The following is an 18,054-nucleotide window of genomic DNA, read 5'->3' as shown; positions in this document are numbered from 1 at the left end:
GGGAACACCGCGATTCCCAGCTCACGATCGTTACTCCCCGCTACGGCTCTGACGTAGCGTCCGCCCCATACTTCGCAGCAAGCGACACCAAACATCGGAAACAACAGCGACAATGGGGAAACTCGGCCGATTCGCGTGCATCTTCACGCCAATGGCGTTGACGATAGCATCGCTCATTTGTTTGGCGCTGGTCATGTCCGGTCAGCTCAGCAAGAACTCCTCGATACAGCGCGATCTATATTTCTTCAAGGTGGGTTGGCACGGCCTCGCCCCCAATCGCTGGGGGTCCCGAATCCATTCTGCCCGAGATTCTAACGCGCAACGCAGGCGGACACATCCAAATTCAACGATAACCCGGAGGCCATCGACCTCCCTGGAAATGACAACATCGACAACAACCTGTTGGCGGCGCTGCAGGGAGCCGCCAGCACCGACGACGGCCTGAAGGACTTTTATAAGGTTGGCTTGTGGAACTACTGCGAGGGCGATAAGGACGATAACGGCAAGGAAACCATCACCTACTGCTCGCCGCGCAAGAACTACTTCTGGTTCAACCCGGTGGACGTCTGGGAGCTGTCCAACACGACTGCGCAGAAGATCTTCCCTGATGAGATGCAGAAGGGGCTGAATACGTACCAGAAGGTTGCCAAGTGGATGTTTGCTTCGTACATCATTGCCATCTGCTTGACTGCCGCCGAGTTCCTTATTGGGTTCAGCGCCATCTTCAGCCGCTGGGGTAGCTTGGTCACCACTATTGTCTCGACTGTAAGCACATCTGAAATCTCTTCATTCGAACTGACCACTAACAACGCCCTCAGGCTCAAACCGTCTTTGTCTTCGCCGCCGCAACCACGTCGACCGCCCTCTACGCCACCCTCGTCGGCGTTTTCGAGAGCGTCCTCAAGCCATACAACATCAAGGCCTCCATGGGTACCAAGATGCTCTCCGTCCTCTGGCTCGGCGTCGCCTTCTCCCTCGCCTCCGGCTTTTTCTGGCTCATCTCCGTCTGCTGCTGCTCCGGCAAGTCTGGCCACAAGAAGGTGGTTGTCGAGAAGACGCCATACACCTACGAGCGCGTCGCGTCGCCTTACATGGGTGTTTCAGGCAATGCGCATGAAATGCACCCTCCCACCGGCCACGGCACAACAGGCAGCGCATACGAGCCTTTCAGGCATCAGCAGCACAACGTCTAAAGCGACGTGCTTGCTCAAAAAGTGTTGCGCGGCGGGTCCAAGAGTAATCGTTAATGAGGGCGAGCTTGAAGATTCGCATTGAGCGATTCTTTCTTTTTCTTGTGATGCATCACGGCATGAGGCATGTACGATTCTATTTTTGTGGGAGCTGATTCGTTCTCTATACCACGGCGTTCTGGGCTGCATTTTCTGGACAAATTGGTCTCGAAGAGAGGCTGCTAGGGAAAGTTTGAGATCTGGATAGATCGAATGCCCAATCCATTCATGACACACGTATCTTAGTAGACTACTTCTCTTCCGTGTTTTGCATTGCCCGGCTTGCACGAGTTTCCACTACCCATTGATGGCCCCGTCCCCTGATAGGCTTCTCATCTCGACGTCTTCCACGACTTCAGCCCTCACGCCATCGCGGCTCCGGATTAGTTAAGCCACTCCTTTCCGAGCAGGAGAGCCGCAAGAGCGTCAGCACTTGATGAGGGCGTCCTTTTGAGATGTCGGTGTGTGCGAGCCTCGGATATTAAAAGAGGATGGCGAAGGAACAGAGGGAGACATCTTTCCACCTCGGCAAGTACGGCTTGGGAAGAAGCTGTGACTGAGTTGTGAGATACAGCGTCAAAACATATACAACAAAGTGGCATAGGGCGTGGCAATTCGCACAGATATTCTCTCTATATGTAAAAAATTCCCTACAATCTACACCAGAAACCAATCCAGCCAGCAACACAAAAGTCATCATCATGAGAACAATGAAGTAGAAAACTCCCCTCAAAAGCTTCATCCACCTAGCCCAAGATATCTACACAAGCGAACGAACGAATGAATGCACCAATCTCTCCCCTCAAATCAAGCCACCCCTCTAGTCAAAGATATCCTCCACATCCGAGTCCGAATCCGAGTCGACATCCGGCTCCGCCGGATCCATACCATCCTCATCGTCCGTCCAATCGGGGCAAGCATCATCCCTCTTCGCCAGGCTCCCAAAGTCCATATCCCTCAGCGCCAACCGCGTAACGCCGCGCTCAAACAGCGTCTTCGTCTTAGTAAAATCGTCATGATCCACGAGCGTGATCTTCGTCACCGCCGCGTTGTCCCTGAGCGTGGGCAGCTCGATGCGCTGCCAGACCCTGCAGGCCGCGATCTCGGCGTCGAAGGGCGCGACGAGAAACACCTCGCCGCTCGCCTTCTCGGCGTAGACGCCTGAGAAGCGGTCTGCGAAGTCCTGGTACCATTCCTTGGAGCGCTTGTTCTGCGCGGTGAAGCCGCGCGGGAAGGTGCCGCGGAAGATGACGCCGTTGACGGACTGCGCGTAGTTGTAGGCGAGGGTCGAGGAGGGGATTTGCGAGAAGAAGACGGAGGGCCCAGAGGGGGTGATGTAGGCCGCGCGGATCTCGTCGTCGGTGTTGTAGTCGCTGACGTCGGGGCCGCCGGAGCCGTCTTTGCCTTTGGGCGTGCCGCTGTAGCGCTTGGAGAGGGAGACAGGGTGCGGATCCGGGACGGGGGAGGAGAGCGCGAGGGAGGTGAGGGAGAGGAGACCTAGGAGCGTCTGGGCGAAACGCATGGTGGGTGGTGATGAGGGGGAGGGGGGGGATGCTGGTAGACGGATGGAGGTTTAAATCAATGAGTGGAGTGGGCTGCGGTGCTGGATGTTCTTCTCAAACTGGAAGACAGAGTCCTCTTATACAGGAGCGGTCCTTCTCTTAGATGATGAATTCATGATCCATCCTACTCCCTCGCTGATGCTGATGCTGATGCCGGTGTGTGCTCCGTTGTTTGAACTCACACCGGACGGACGGTAGCTCAGCCATCCATTCCACTGTGCGCCATCATCTCAAGCCCGGCCGCTCAGGTCCCAGTATCTTGGCATTTGGTAGACGAGATGCTGAAAGTCTTCCGACCGGGGTGCTCCTGTGATGTCAACATGTCAGCGAAGGAGCTTGAATCGGAAATAATTGTCTGTACGGCGGAGTCGAATGAAACGCCAAGAACATGTATGTTTAGTCTCCGGAGCCTTGGCTGCTTATTCTGTGCGCTCGGAGGGGGCACAGCGAGATTTGAGTTGAATCCTTTCTGGGGCTGAAGTCGGGGAGGATGGGCTTAGTGTCGAGGAGTTAGTGCCACAGAGCCCATTAAGCTCGTCTGAAATCCTTGACGTCTTCATCATCCGATGGAGTTACGGCTGTTTTGAGTTCGACGTAGGTAGCTCAGGTTGAGCGTTAGGAAGTGCATGCAATATAACCAAGCCGATGAATCCATCTGGGCATCGACATTGAGGGAATGCATCATCAGTCTCGTCGCTCCGCGCCCCGCACGCATCGTGAGGAAAATGAAGATTCGTAAAGATGAATGGCAAACTATTCCCTGTCTTGGAAACTGTTGCTGGTGTGACGTTTCTGAACATCCATCTCTTCTACAGTGCATGCCCCTGCCCCGGTTCCTCTCAGCTGCGGCTCGTACACTGAGCAGGCTCGAGCATCTGGACAACGGCTTGAGCCGCATGAGAATCCTGCCCTCGGCGGCATTGTTGTGAATGTGGGGAACGGGTACGCAGATCTTTCGCCTTACGCCCTTGTCGGTACCATGCTGATGGCGTGTACTCGCAAAGCCGTACAGGAAATCAACGGGCTGGCAGTGCTGTAAATGTCCGAAGACGTTTCATGGAAGTGAGATTGTGGAGGAGGATCATCAGAGGTTCCCGACGCCGCTTACTAAGTGATCCGCACTACACTATTCCTGGATGCAACGAACCCCGACGACAACTATGATTCACTTGAATGAGAAGTTGAGCGGACCACAGTGCTTCACCCTACATACTAGGCCGTTCATGGGATTCATATGCGTAATGACGTGACGCTGGTATAGCATGAAACTCGCCCCCCGTGCTCCGCCTCGACCGTCTACAACCCCGAAGTCATCACCCATGAGAACCGAGCTTCATTGCTGCTTCCATGAGTAGTAGCTTGCCTGCCCGTTAGTATGAGCTGAGAACTCACCATCTTAACACCTCCCACCACATTCGGTTCCACAAATTTCGGCTCATTACAACTTACGCCTCACCTGCCGTGTCCTACCGAGTCGGAAGCTTTTCTTAACCACCACTCGCCCCTCTAAGGATTAATCAACTAAAGTCAACCCCTCAACCACCACAATGACAGCCCAACTGCAAAAAGAGCTCGGTGACGACCTCTTCCGCGCCTGCACCTCCGGCGACCTCGCCACCGTGCGCTCCACACTCCAAACCACCCAATCCGCCAACCCATCCTACAATCCCCCCCTCACAGCCATAATGCAAGCCGCCGCCACGCAAGACCGCGCCGACATCGTTTCCTACTGCCTGCAACACGGCGGCACCATCACCGACCCCGTCATGTCCACGCTGATCTGCAGCAACGCCTTCACCACGCACAAACTGCTCGTCGAATCCAACGCCATCCCCATCTCCTACTACATCCCCTGGTTCGGCACGGTGCTCGCCGTCGTCGCGGAAGAGGGGAACTACGCGTGGACGAAGTTCTGCCTCGAGCACGGCGCGGAGCCGGACAAAGACCGGCGCGAGGAGTACAAGACCGTGCTCGCGGCGACTGCAGAGAGCGGGCACGTCGACGTGGTGAGGCTGCTGCTCGAGCACGGGGCAACGCTGAGGGGGAGTGGCGCGATTGTGCTGGCGGCTGAGGCGGGGAAGAAAGAGATGGTGGAGTTTTTGTTGGGGAAGGGCGCGGATGTCGATGAGATGGGCGTGGAGCACCCGACGGATCCGAGGGAGACGGAGGAGATGGGGAGTGCGCTGCATAAGGCGGCTGAGGCGGGGCATAGGGAGGTTGTGGAGTTGTTGCTAGAGAGCGGCGCAGATGTCAATCTGAAGGATGTGCAGGGGCGGACGCCGTTGGCTCGCGCGAGGGAGAGTAATCGCGAAGGGATTGTTAGGTTACTGGAAAGCCGTGGTGCGGAATGATTGAGTGGAGAGAATGGGTAGGTAGTAAATCCCCGGACCCTGTTCAGGCGCCGAAGGCTTGCCCAAGGCTCTGCCGTACCGCTCGGGTAATCGACGTCGTTTCAGTTTCCAGGATCCGGAGACTAGTAACAGGAGAACATAAGACCGAATTTGGAGCAGACACACACAGAGACCACGTTCACATGAAGCAAGAAATTAGATGTTGATTGTTGCATGAAGGTAGAGCTACCATTCCATGGCGCCATTGTTCCACATAATCCCAATTCGATCCCTATTCACACAATAACTCCCTGCTAGAGCATGTCACAATCATACCTGACAGCTTCGGTGACCGTCAACATAATGGCGCTCGTGGCAGCTCCCAGCAATCTCTTTCTCACTACCGTTCTGGCCACGGCACGGTATGCGACTTTCGTCGCGTGTCCCGATTTTTTTGAAATAGCAGTCGCCTCCACGAAGTCTATACCTGCTGAGGAGTTGTGCCTACCGCATGCGGTGGCGGAGCCGGTGCTCCTTCCCGTCTGTCTCCTAGGTCGCCAGTCGGGGAGGTTGCGGTTGGAAGCCGCGGAGCTGCGGTAAGGTTGGCGGGAGGAGGTGGTGTTGGATTCGGAGAGATACCGGGCGTAGGATGGTATCCCGTATCGGTCATGGTCCCCGAGACAGGATTATACACGCCTCCGCTTTGTGGAGCTGAAAGCCCATATGTCTGCTGTAACTCATAGTTATCGTCATCTTCCGACGAAGAGTAATCATATGTATCATGGCGGCGTGGCTCGGTAGCGAATGGATTTGACGCTGGCAGATTGCCTCGGTATCCAGAAACTTGCTGTGAATACGTCGATCCCGCAGTGTCGCTATGCTGGATAGCAAACGGTGCGTCCTGCTGCCGTCGGCGCTGTGACTGCGATATCTGTTGGCGGAAAACATTGCCGCCGTGCTCATCAGGTCCTGCAACTGCTGTCTCGGACGAGAAGCCAGATGCTGCTCCTCGCTCTTCATCCGTAGGTCTTCGCATTGGGCGCAGTGGCTGCACGTCTTCCTCGACCTGGAATGTAGGATTTGGAGGAGGAGCTGGTCCGCGGCCCCAACTACGGATCGGATACGCGCGGCCTTTGCGCCACGTCTCTGATATTGGTGGGAAATACTGCCGATAGGAGGCCCAGGCGACAAGAATGCCGAGAGCGCTACCGGAAAGAACGTCGAAAGGATGGTGGCGGGCGTCCATGATGCGGCTGCCGGCGACGAGGGCAGCGGCAAGCGTGGGAACCATGACGATGAAGGTTCTCCACACTTCTCCCTTTGCGTCCATGACATGCAGCTTTGCAGCGAGGTACATAGAGAGGAAGAAAAGACCGGCAAATGCAGCTATGCAAGGTTAGAGCGCGTTTGTCAGAATTAGTGGAAAGTTACGTACTGCTGCTGTGTCCAGAAGGAAAGCTCTTGAAGCCATCTTGCAGGATATAGTTGTCCTGTTGCCCGCAAATGTCGCTTGTGGCTAGTCGGAAGTCTTTTATGTCAAGGCCAGGGAGTTCGATGTTCGGTTTGATCTGGCAACTGCGCCATGTCAGTCCACGTCAAAGCGTTGCTCCCCCATGTGGCATCATACCGGTCGATGAGATCTGGCCGAGGCTTGCCAATGGCATTCTTCAATGCGCCTTTATCCTCTGTCAGCACCTTATTTTAATTATGTCTGCCTTAGCCATACCCGTTATTGTGAAGGCCGCGCAATTGCTCAACATCAGGCCGAGAATACCGCAGTTGAGCTCCCACAGTCTGTCTTTGAACCTATATCTGCCTGCCAAGCGCTTCAACCCTCCTGCCCTATCCGCGGGCATAGGCGTCTGGTGCGAGAAGAGTCCATCTATGACCAGAGTGTAGACGATAATGACGACGGCGGGAAAGACGACGCAGATGATGGCTGCGTAGAATACCGGGATTCGCTCGTGGACGGCGTAGGGGTAGTGGAGGGTGTAGTTCCGCAGGGAGAAGGGCTGGTGGTAAGGCTTGACCTTGTCGATGATGAAGAAGAGCGCGATTAGGAATCTGCGGTAGTGCGCGTTAGCTGGGGTCAACATTGGGAAGGAGGTCGTGTGATGCGGAAGGAGTGGAGGATTCCTACACTATGATGACATAGTCGATAATGTATCTGCTTTGGTCAGCTTCTCATGCGGTCGCGGAGAGTCGTGCGGTACGAACGAGAATATGACCCTCTTGGGGAGTCGCTTCTTGGAGAAGGGCAGGCGCTCGGGGAGCTTGTTTGACCACTCGTCCATTGCGCGCTACCGCATCCAGGCGCACCGAAATATGTTCCGACTGTCCTGAGGCCCGCAGCCGTCGCCTTTCGAAGCGCAAGAACTATGTACAAGCCGAAGAGAGGGGCTGGCGGCGGCCGCCAAACGGGAGGTGAGAGGTGAATGTTTTGGGGGTGCGCAAGTTTCGAAACAGGCGACTCTCGCGGAGAGTACGCGCAATGGCAGAAAGGAGCAGAAACAGCAGCGGCTCAGCCAAAGTAAAATAGCTCGCCGGGGCGGTCGCAGGGCAGGCTTCTCTCCATCGGTGCCTCACGAAGAAGGCAGTGTAGGAGTGTTCCTCAGCGTGGCTGAGAAGCTGACCGCAGGCCGCACGCTAGCGCCGTCGAGCGACATGTCGCCGCTGAGCCCTGGGCGCGCTTGGCTCTGTCGCATGTTCCATTCCCCTTTGTCCCCAACCGCAGATCGCTTGGGTCCTGCTTGTGATTGCGGCGCGCGAGAGAGCGCGGCAACGAAGGGGTGCGGCCAATTGTGCGCGCGAACGAATGTCGAAACTTTTGATCTCCACACCCTGCCGCGCAAGTTCCGCCAAAATAGCCCTGGGCATGTGGCGCAAGCATCAAGAGCACGATAGGGATAGCGCCGCAGCACTCCGCTCCAGGGCTTATTCTTATCCATGGATCCTCAACACCGACTTTCTGTCTCTAAGCAATCTATTTGTGTGGTACAACTACCTACCATTGGTCAGCGCCTACGGGTAGCGCCCGTGAAGACCTCCAGCATGGCCAATCGTATATCGGACATTTTTGCATCGCATTTCACGTCTCCCGCATCTCGTCTAAATCTGTGCCTGTTTGCAGGCGTGGCATCCCTCGGCACTTTAATTCTGCTGAGATCCACGAGCGGATCCCTCGAGTCGGATAGACCCGAGATCATTCCTTCCCCAGCGCAAACCATACTACCGTGCCTCTCCGGGGAAGAGAAAAGAGCACTACCATATCCCCCAGATGCGCTCCGGGGAGCTCGTGACGTGGATAGTCCATACGGTAGTGTTCGGCTGTACGAGTTCGGACCAGAGCAGGGTGAGAAGGTGTTGCTCATTCATGGTATCTCGACCCCAAGCATCGCCCTAGCGGGTCTGGCTCACCAACTTGTCGAAAGAGGATATCGCGTTATGCTATTTGGTAGGTGAGATAGAGCTCATTCAAGTATCTTATTCCTTTCTCCGCATGGACTCGTGTCGTGCTTCTTTGCAATAGAGTGGTGCCCATCGTCACATACGCCGTGTTAGTCATGCTCTAGACAGCACACTCACCACACTTCACCAGACCTCTTCGGACGCGGCTTCAGCTCGGGCCCAGACCCCTCAACGCACCGCTACGACTCTGCGCTCTACGCCTCCGAGATTCTTCTGTGCATCCAGTCATCGCCCATCCCCTGGACCTCCTTCACGCTAATCGGATACTCACTTGGTGGCGCCATCGCTGCGGACTTCGCATCGTACTTCCCGAATCTTATCAAGGGTCTAGTTCTGGTTGCCCCAGGTGGTTTGATCCGAACGAAGCATATCACTTGGAAGAGCAAACTATTGTATTCGACCGGCGGGCTTATACCGGAATTTCTCATCCAAAGACTCGTCGCTCGAAGACTCTGGACTGGTCCGGAGACGACACGAACCATCGAGCCGGAGCCCGACGGTCAGGCATCCCCGCTCAACGACGATGAGCCGAAAGGCGGCTTGAGAAGTCGAGCGGTGTATATAACCAGCCATCTCGGCCTCCTTCGGGACAATCCGAACAGCACGGCATCCACGGTGGTGGACTGGCAGCTCCTGCACCACCAAGGGTTCGTACCAGCTTTTATTTCTAGCATTCGGTACGCTCCGATCCACAACCAGCATCATCGGTGGCGAATCGTTGCGCAGAATATCGAGAAGGGCGTTGGGGAGTTGAAGGAAGTCTGGCTAGTGTTAGGAGACGCGGATCCAATCATCATAGCGGAAGAGCTGATCGAAGACGCAAGGGAAGTTTTGGGGGAGAAGAAGCTCCGAGTCAGGATTGTGAAGGGGGCAGGGCACGAGGTAGCTATCGATCGCGCGGACGAGATTGTGGAGGTTGTGGACCAGGCGCTGAAAGAACAAGCCTAGAATTGGACGGTCTTTGTACGCGGAGAGCGGATAGGCTGATGTGGTTGAAGCTTGCTGAAGTTATTACTCGTGCGCGACGCCGGCATGTGATGCGCGCCCGCACGGACAATGAGCCGTTGACGTTGCCATGCAGGGGTGCGCCTCCATCTCCCATAAAACTGCATCTGCGGTGCTGGTCACGTCGGCATTTACTGTAATAACCACCCACCACTTCCTTTCACACTTTCGCTGCAGCATACATTTTGCTCTCCTATTTCGGCAAGGCTTTCCTTACGTTGATATACTTCGCTCCTCCGTTCTGCGCAGTCACGCTTCTCTAGCCATGCGCCCCCCTCGTTGGCGGAGGTAACAATACCTAAGCCACGGTTGCAGAACATGTCGGCGCCCTCCAGCGATGGTCGACATTCAGTATCCTCTGAGCCCTCGGCCGCATCGTCGCATACCCTCAACTCGAGACATTCGGGCGCGTTCGTGGACAATGTGCAAGGGAGCGCATCGCAGCGGCCCAGCCCCGCGCGCTCAAGGCATAATAGCGGCGCAGAAAACGGAGCACTAAACACGGGCAGTTCTCTGTCGATTGAGGCCACAGAAGAGCAGGACTTTGCGCACCGCAGGCAACGCAACAGAAGGTCCGCCGGCTTTTTGCTGGACTCGAGCTTCGCCGGCGGCCCACGAAGCAGACAACCCTACAACAGCCCACACACCGAGGACAAGAAAGGAAAACGGAGCTCCTTCCATAGCCATGGATCTGTCAAGAATGGGCGAGAAGCACGCCTAGAGCTAGGAAGCGGCGCGTCGACCCGCTCGCCCTTGTCGCGGGAGGTGAGAATAACAGATCAGGATGGCGCAGATCGGAATTTGCGAGATGACTCTGCCAACGTGCAAGAGGATGGCAGTGGAGGGCTCCGTGTGGCGAAGGCAAGAAATAATGTGCATAGCACACCATCCACAGCCCACGACAGAGGTAGCGAACCCGACGAAGGGGCGCCACGGCCTGCATTCGACCCGAATCAGATCGTACATATGGCGTTGAACTTGAGCGAAAGCCGGAAGAGGAACCTCAGCGCCGGTCAGCTCCTAGTCCCTCCGCCTCAGGTTTCCTCCGGAGCACCGCAGGATGGGAGCTTTCGCAGTTGCGGTGCTGGTAGCAGCCTGAGGCAGTACCTCAATGAGCAACGCAGGGCTTCGCGGAATATTTCTCCGGTTGGCGGTAGGAGTTCTCCTTCTGGAATGCGCTATATGTCCAGCTCCGTGCAGCGAAGTGGGTCGCTATTCATCCAGGGTCGCCCTTTCGACCCCTCAGATGCTACCCTAGCCCGCCGAGACAAAGCGCGCGCCTTCTTCGAGCTACGCATGGAGTATTTGAGGCTCCTCGACTTCCTACCGCCTCTGAAACCCGACTCCAGTGCACCGGGAAACTTTACTGTTACTGCAAACAACATGCCAGGAAGCCCCCATGCCCAACTCACTCGCATACCGTCGTACGCAGGAAAACAATATGAGCTCGGTCGGCCATATAACCCGCTGCAATTTCTACGGAATCGGAGAACTAGAGCTCGCGAAAGGAAAACGCTGGACCATCCACCAGAGGAGTTCACAGATGTCAATCTAGTACGTGATTGGGTTGATAGGGTAGAAAGGGCAGCTACATATCCTGATTATCGCCAGCAGGATGGCGTGTCACTGCCCGAGCTTCACGGAAACCATGGAACACAATCTGCGCCTACTAAGTCCTCAAGGCCTCACATGGTATGGATGTTCACTGCCGAAGAGCTGCTCGCAGATGCACACTGGCTCGAGATCGGTGACAACAAGACCGTGATAGAAGATCGGCATGGCCGCAAGGTCTTTCCGCCGAAAGAGCCACAGAAGCAGGACTTCCTTCAGCCTCGAGCAAGCAAAGAGTATCCAGAGAAGCGTCGAAAGAGCTGGGCGGATGGGTTGCCCGGAGTCGCTGCAGACCCTGCGACCGGTGACGAAAGCGACGGGGCAAGCGAACGTGGCCGCAAACGAAGACTACTCCCAACTTTCCGCGCAGAAAGCCCAAGGCAGAAGAAGCACGTCCGCGGCAGCTCGAGTCAGCAATCTCGTAGCTATTCTAATTCTTCTGACTCCGACTCTGATGCGCAACAACAACGTTCACGAAAACCTCGCAGAGTCATAGACGTCAACAACAACACTGGTCCACTGGAACTCAGGATGAGGGAATTGATGGAAGAAGAAGCTAAAGAGGCGCAGACAAAATCTAAATCCCCCGCTATATTTACACCTGACACGCCTGACAAGTGGGGTAGAGTTCAGGAAGGTGCGCCAGATAATTACGCTCCCAGAAGCTCTCTGGAGGTTCCGGGATCCGCCAATGGTTCTACCAATGCGAATGCCAGTTTCGGTCTCAAACTGCCCCCGAAGAATCGCACTGATCCCGCCCTTTCCATTGACCCTTCGAAAGAGCCTAGATGTTCGTTTGACGACCTTGACAGCACCGCACCGAGTACGCCGGTTCACCCCAGACCCTTTCCTCATATTGGAACCGATCTTTCGCCACCTCCCAGCCGGGATGGCTCGGTGACGAGAAAGCCGAGAAAGGGTAGATTGGATATTTTCCGCTCAGACGACAGTACCAAAGGCGCTAAGCATGAGCACAAAGCCGACTTCGACTCTACTAGTTCAGACAAGAAACTGAGTTCTAGACAGGCGAGCGAGGATACTGAGGAAGGTAATGGCTTTGGGTCGACGATTTGGGCAGCACCAGGCGCAGTCAAGAATCTCCTAGGGCATCGCAAGAATGATAGTGTCAGTAGCTTGCAGAGCCCGGAGAAAGAGCCCAAGAAGGAGGCAAAGGAGCCGAAAGAGCCCCCTTCTGCGGTGACAAGATTCTTCAAAGGCGTTAAGAGCGAAGGGTCGAAAGTAGGCGAATTCATTTTCAGAAGAGACCGGCCGCCGGAGGACTCAGAAACAGACACAGCTTCAGATCGTAATATTGCTATTGCTAGCGACTCCGATAGCGATGGAGGCTTCGGAGTGCGAGAGGGTAGACACCGGCCTGACCTTGCTCGCAGCACAACAGCACAAACTGCTGGTAGCGTCACGTCGAAGAGGAATGGACATTACCATCTTGAGCTCCCATCCTTCCGTTCGTCTACTTTAACGCAGAATCCGGAAGACCCCGCATATGCCACGGACTCGTACGTTCCGGATCATCCTATTACACGCCAAGCTAGGGATCGAGCCAACAGTCGCTCTCCCCGGTTTGACAGGCTAGCACCTCCGCGGATGGATTTGCATGGAATATCAGCGAGTTCACCTTCATCACCTTCTCGCAGTCAGGAGCGAATCAGCAAGATACTGGCTCGTCCCGGAGGCGTCGGACATGGGGGCCTACCCCATACTGCTCTGGCCGACGCTCAAGCGTCTGACACTAATCGGCAACGTAGCAGCTCACGGCCCACACTCGAGGGCAAGCGCCACTGGAGTATTACGGACGAGGACGAAAAGATTCTCCATCGCAAGGTTACTCCTACCATTATCGCTCAAGCCGATGTCGCTCGTGTCCGCGCACTGTTCCTCTGCTCAGGCATCAAGGCGAAGGAAATCGCTCGCAGAGCTCATGCCGTGCGCCCACGCTCCCAACCAGCGCCCTTTCTCGTTCGCGCTGCGAAGACGGCGAATGCAGAACTCATTCCAGTCTCCAAGAAGGAAGAACACGTACTTGCAGCGCGCATCCTTGTTCGGTTTCTCGAGTCATCCACCCAGGCTCTTCAAGCCTCTGCCGAAGAATTCCGCGATTCCACCGTAAAGGAGCTAGCATCGATGATCACTACACTCAAGTCGAGAGTGGAGTCGGACCTCTTCCCGCGTGTGCGCAATAGCGCCGATGAAGCCGTAAAAATCACGAGCGAGGTTTCAAGCAACGCGCCTCTATCCGTCAAACAAATCAGCGACGAGGTAGACAGAATGCTCCGCATGAGGCGGCGACGTATGAGGTGGGTGCGACGAGTGGGCTGGATGCTCGTCGAATGGATGCTCCTTGGCTTCATGTGGTTCGTATGGTTGATTGTCGTCATACTCGGGTCTGTAAGACGGGTGTTTGGTTTTGGATTCAAGGTCGTACGATGGCTTCTGTGGGTTTAGACCTCGTCGCCGACTTTGATTGTCTTATCTGTGTTTATCGCATGAGTCTAGCGGGAAGGAGGCGTTTTTGGATACACGGGATTGATACTCCAGCATACGCAGGGTTGGAAAGTTATATAAAAGTAGGCGTCCCTTTTCGTGTATACTTACTATGGGGCTTGTAATTAATAATCGGGATACAATTCTTCGGGACGATGAGAAGAGACATTGCTGGCACTAGGGCAAATAGATGGTGTTAGAATAACATGTTCTCTTGTGGTAGGGCGTCCTCTGGATCCAAGCGCTCGTCGCATAGATGATAGGACTGCTCACGCAGCTAGCTATGTTCTATTGTACGCACTGCAAAGGCCTCTAGGTGGCTGTTACGTGCGTCGTTATATCTGGAGAATTCTCTACCTTGAGGCTGCGGTAGTTCAATATAGATGGCTTTTCCATTCCGTGAGACTCCCTGTTCGGTTTGGGTAACCAAACTGGTGATATTCTAGCTATACTTCCGTAATGTTCCCCTAGTGAAACGAGAGCCACGTGATCTCGTCCCCTAGCGCGGCGCCACGCACGCGCCACATGATCTACGTCATGGTCGCTCATCTGCCTTGAATGCTCTTTAAACGACACGACATAACACGAGAAACGGTCTTCATCAACACACATTCCATCTAGGGACATATCTCGCTTCAGCTCTGCCGTCCCTCTTTTGGTCTAAGGATTCGCGGGGAATACGCGATGACGTCTGCTTGAGATCTTCGTTTCAAGGCTCCAACTCCCTACGAGGCGCAGTCGCGACCAAATATTGAAAAGCCGGACTTCCGCTTTATTACTACCGACCAGCGGTATATCATTTTTCTCAGGACGAGCCACAATGGATATTCAGAGCGTATTGAGTTCTGGTGGTGGAGGCTGGGTGGGAAACGGGAGTTTTGGTGCCTGGGCTAACAAGCCGAAGGTGAGTGCATCTTTCACACGCATCCACTCTTTCCTAATTTTTTTCGAGTCGAATTATTTTCATTGCACAGCTTTTCAGCCTCTGTTTTAAGATTCTTGAGAGATTCAAGACGTGTTCGTCAGCCACCCGATGTCAAGTGTTTGCACAGATTGCTAATTATATATCTTTCGATAGCCTCGCGGCTCTGCTAACAATCTATCTGCCGTTCTGTCAGCCTTCGTCCCAACATGGCTTACAGCATGCTTGTTCGTAGGCATATTCGTAGCTATCAGACACCGATTTCCCAAGATCTATTCGCCTAGAACCTACATTGGCACAATACCAGAAAAGTACGTTAAGCCACCACAACTTCATACGCTTCTAACAGCAATAGGGATCGCACACCGTCTGCGACTCGCTCATATTTCGACTGGGCTCACACCTTGAGAGTTGTTCCCGACAAGTTTACCCTTTATCATGAGTCCTTGGACTCCTACTTATATCTGCGCTTCTTGCGGACGCTCATCTTCATCTGCGTAGTCGGATGTTGCATCACATGGCCGATACTTATGCCCATCAATGCCACCGGAGGGGGAAACAGCTCGCAATTGGACAAGATATCGATTGGAAACGTTGAGGAGAAGAGATTCCTCTATGCTCATGCTGTCGTAGCGTGGGTATTTTTCGGACTCGTAATGTTTACTGTCGCCCGGGAGCGACTCTGGTTGATCGGTTTGCGCCAGGCGTGGAATCTCTCGAAACCGAATGCGAAGAGGCTCTCGTCTCGGGTTGTTCTCTTCCTGTCTGCACCAACCGCTGCTCTCGACGAGGGAAATATGCAACGATACTTCGGCGGTGAAGCTGTGCGAGTGTGGCCGGCAACAAAGACTGAAAAGCTGCAGTCGCTGGTTTCAGACCGGAATGCAAAGGTCGAAGAATTGGAAGCTGCAGAAATCGCGCTCATTCAAAGCGTAAACAAGAAAGGTAGAAAGAACGGCAAGAAGAGAAACGGTAGCACACCATCATACGACAGCCTGCCGGATGACTTGAAGAAGTCACTGAGGCCTACTCACATATTAAAGACGCAACAGCCTGTTGGAAAGAGAGTGGACAGCATCGACTGGCTCCGAGAACAGATCAAATCGAAAGAAGCGGATATTGAAAAGGCACGCGAGTCGAATGAGTCTGTGGATAGTCACGGTGGTGCTGCAGCTGTGTTTGTCGAATTTCGAACCCAAGCCGCAGCTCAAACGGCGTATCAGCAGCTCGCTTCGGCAGAGATACTCGCCTTCACTCCCCGCTATACTGGCATTATGCCTGGGGAAGTGATATGGAGTAACTTGACACTCAAACCAGCGAGGAGAATCTCGCAGGAAGGGATGGCGACTGCTCTCGTAGTCGCGACTATTGTCTTTTGGTATGGCCCTGATGACTGTTTGAGGCCGGACTGTACTAATTGTCCTTAAGGTCCATCCCTGTGTCTTTCGTAGGCGTCTTTTCCAATGTTGCCTACCTCGCGAAGCGCTATGAGTGGCTCAGTTGGCTTGATAACCTCCCCGAGCCGGTCAAGGGTCTCTTGACTGGCCTGGTACCTCCTACGCTCCTCAGTCTGCTGAGCTCATGGGTGCCAAAGATCTTTAGGTGTAAGGTGCCCCTCCAAATCATTCCGTGCGCCGGTGCCTAACCGAAGTCAGCTATCTTCAAGTCCTTTGGAGAATCTACGAACACTTCGGCTGAACTGAAAGTCCTGAAATGGTACTTCGTTTTCCAAGTCCTGCAGGTGTTCTTGGTCAACACAATAGCTTCTGGAGCTACTGCAGTTGTGTCACAAATCGCCAACAATCCTGCGTCTATACCAACATTGCTCGCGGAGAAGCTTCCTTCAGCATCGAACTCCTACCTCACGTACTTCATTGTTCAAGGCTTGACGAGCGCTTCGGACAACTTTCTGAACTACTCGGACCTTCTTTCGTATCTCTTCTTCGATTATTTCTTCGACAAGACGCCTCGCCAGAAGTACAACAGCTACACTCGCTTGAAAGGTATTCAATGGGGCAAAGTCTTCCCTAAATATGGCAATTTTGTTATCATTGGTAAGCATAGCACATTAAATTCTACGAAGATCCTTTGCTGAATTATCTAGCACTTGCCTATTCTTGCGTCGCTCCTCTGGTCATGGGCTTCGCCGCCGTAGGCCTAGCGATATTCTACCTCAGCTACAAGTACATGCTGCTCTACACCGTGCAGCCAAAGGTAGATACCAAGGGACAATGCTACACTATCGCCCTCCAACAAATCCTTACCGGTATCTACATCGCCGAGCTCTGTCTAATCGGCCTATTTGGGTTGCGGAAAGCCACAGGCCCTTCTATAATGACTGCGATACTCTTCGTCGTTACGGTCCTCTTTAACGCGACAACGAACCGATACTTCGCGCCGCTCGAGCAATTCCTGCCCGCAGATCTAGCTCTAGAGTCTGAAGAGGACGAACAAGCACCACTCCTGTCCTCCGCAGAAGAAGGCGAAGCACCCCAGCATACCGACTCACATATCCAGCGCTTAGGCAGCCACGTTCGCGCCCCATCTCAGATCGTTTCACCCCTTGCCCGCTTCTTCGAACCGCACGTTTTCGCCTCTCATAAGGCTATGAAAGCATGGCTGAAGGAAGGCGGAGAGTTTGACGAAGACGATGTACCGGAGTACTCTGAGGATGATATCAAGAAGGCATATCTGAACCCAGCATTCACGAGCTCGACGCCTGTGATTTGGCTGGCGAGAGATGGGATGGGCGTGAGTAAGACCGAAGTGCGAGAGAATGAGAAGGAGGGACTGAAGAGCAGCGATGAGGGGGCATGGATCGACGAGAAGGGGAAGCTGAGGTGGAAGGCGGAGGACTTTGCGGAGGTGCCGATATTCAAGCAGGGGATCAAGTGGTAGATGGATTCCCTTTCACATGTATTAATAGGAGTTGTAGTGCCGCCTCAAGGATTTCGTGGATATTTGACATATGAATTTGCTAATCCAAAACCTACGAGGCTATCTACGACTAGCACTGTGACGTCAAGAACCGCTACATACAGCCCCAAATATCTTTCGATAAATCCGCCGGTTTTCTGGACCGGTACACTAGGTGTACATAGCCATGAAATCTCATGTACCGAGGTCCCTGCCTCTGCTATCGTCTCCTGACCGTCGGCCGCATGAGAAAATTGCTCCTGATCCGGAAGGGCTTCGGGTTCCTTTCTCGCGCCGTCCACAGGATATCGGTCATTCTCCGAACTGATCTTCTACTTCTTTGAGCACTCGCGACTAACGCCAGGTGCAGAATTCCTCCCACCTCTCCTCATCAGCTGCACGTAAACCGCTGTTCTCTACTATAACAACATCCGCCCGGCGAGCAGAGGAGAGACCGCTACCTCGACGTACGACTCGAATTTGGCCGCGATTTTCGGGACATGAGCGCA

At 54.3% G+C, this 18,054-nt stretch overlaps 6 protein-coding genes across 6 annotated transcripts; 3 read left to right on the top strand and 3 right to left on the bottom strand.

Annotated features, from left to right (window-relative positions):
• Positions 1 to 112: 112 nt before the first annotated feature.
• BU26DRAFT_527826 (uncharacterized protein) lies at positions 113 to 1,193 on the top strand (the record flags this gene model as incomplete). Its single annotated transcript, XM_033830806.1, has 3 exons — positions 113 to 250; positions 328 to 765; positions 819 to 1,193. The coding sequence occupies 3 exons, from the start codon at positions 113 to 115 to the stop codon at positions 1,191 to 1,193; spliced, it is 951 nt and encodes a 316-aa protein (XP_033689913.1).
• An 856-nt stretch (positions 1,194 to 2,049) lies between these two features.
• Positions 2,050 to 2,751, bottom strand: BU26DRAFT_600524 (uncharacterized protein; the record flags this gene model as incomplete). Its single annotated transcript, XM_033835177.1, has 1 exon — positions 2,050 to 2,751. One exon carries the CDS (start codon positions 2,749 to 2,751, stop codon positions 2,050 to 2,052), a length of 702 nt encoding a protein of 233 aa, XP_033689912.1.
• Positions 2,752 to 3,310: 559 nt separating this feature from the next.
• BU26DRAFT_147673 (uncharacterized protein) lies at positions 3,311 to 3,881 on the bottom strand. The gene has a single exon (XM_033819923.1). It carries the CDS (start codon positions 3,687 to 3,689, stop codon positions 3,351 to 3,353), a length of 339 nt encoding a protein of 112 aa, XP_033689911.1. The 5' UTR covers positions 3,690 to 3,881; the 3' UTR covers positions 3,311 to 3,350.
• Positions 3,882 to 5,602: 1,721 nt separating this feature from the next.
• BU26DRAFT_500576 (uncharacterized protein) lies at positions 5,603 to 7,217 on the bottom strand (the record flags this gene model as incomplete). Its single annotated transcript, XM_033826506.1, has 4 exons — positions 5,603 to 6,507; positions 6,557 to 6,696; positions 6,749 to 6,806; positions 6,848 to 7,217. 4 exons carry the CDS (start codon positions 7,215 to 7,217, stop codon positions 5,603 to 5,605), a joined length of 1,473 nt encoding a protein of 490 aa, XP_033689910.1.
• Positions 7,218 to 8,172: 955 nt separating this feature from the next.
• On the top strand, positions 8,173 to 9,537 carry BU26DRAFT_500575 (alpha/beta-hydrolase; the record flags this gene model as incomplete). Its single annotated transcript, XM_033826505.1, has 2 exons — positions 8,173 to 8,575; positions 8,720 to 9,537. 2 exons carry the CDS (start codon positions 8,173 to 8,175, stop codon positions 9,535 to 9,537), a joined length of 1,221 nt encoding a protein of 406 aa, XP_033689909.1.
• A 375-nt stretch (positions 9,538 to 9,912) lies between these two features.
• On the top strand, positions 9,913 to 17,527 carry BU26DRAFT_416930 (DUF221-domain-containing protein; the record flags this gene model as incomplete). Its single annotated transcript, XM_033823182.1, has 8 exons — positions 9,913 to 10,432; positions 10,520 to 13,524; positions 14,540 to 14,611; positions 14,786 to 14,940; positions 14,985 to 16,007; positions 16,058 to 16,233; positions 16,285 to 16,683; positions 16,734 to 17,527. 8 exons carry the CDS (start codon positions 9,913 to 9,915, stop codon positions 17,525 to 17,527), a joined length of 6,144 nt encoding a protein of 2,047 aa, XP_033689908.1.
• Positions 17,528 to 18,054: the final 527 nt, after the last annotated feature.

The sequence above is a fragment of the Trematosphaeria pertusa genome (assembly GCF_010094035.1).
Source record: "Trematosphaeria pertusa strain CBS 122368 unplaced genomic scaffold BU26scaffold_2, whole genome shotgun sequence".
NCBI lineage: Eukaryota > Fungi > Ascomycota > Dothideomycetes > Pleosporales > Trematosphaeriaceae > Trematosphaeria > Trematosphaeria pertusa.
Note: the sequence above shows the minus strand (reverse complement) of the source record. Positions and strands in the feature narration are given on the sequence as shown.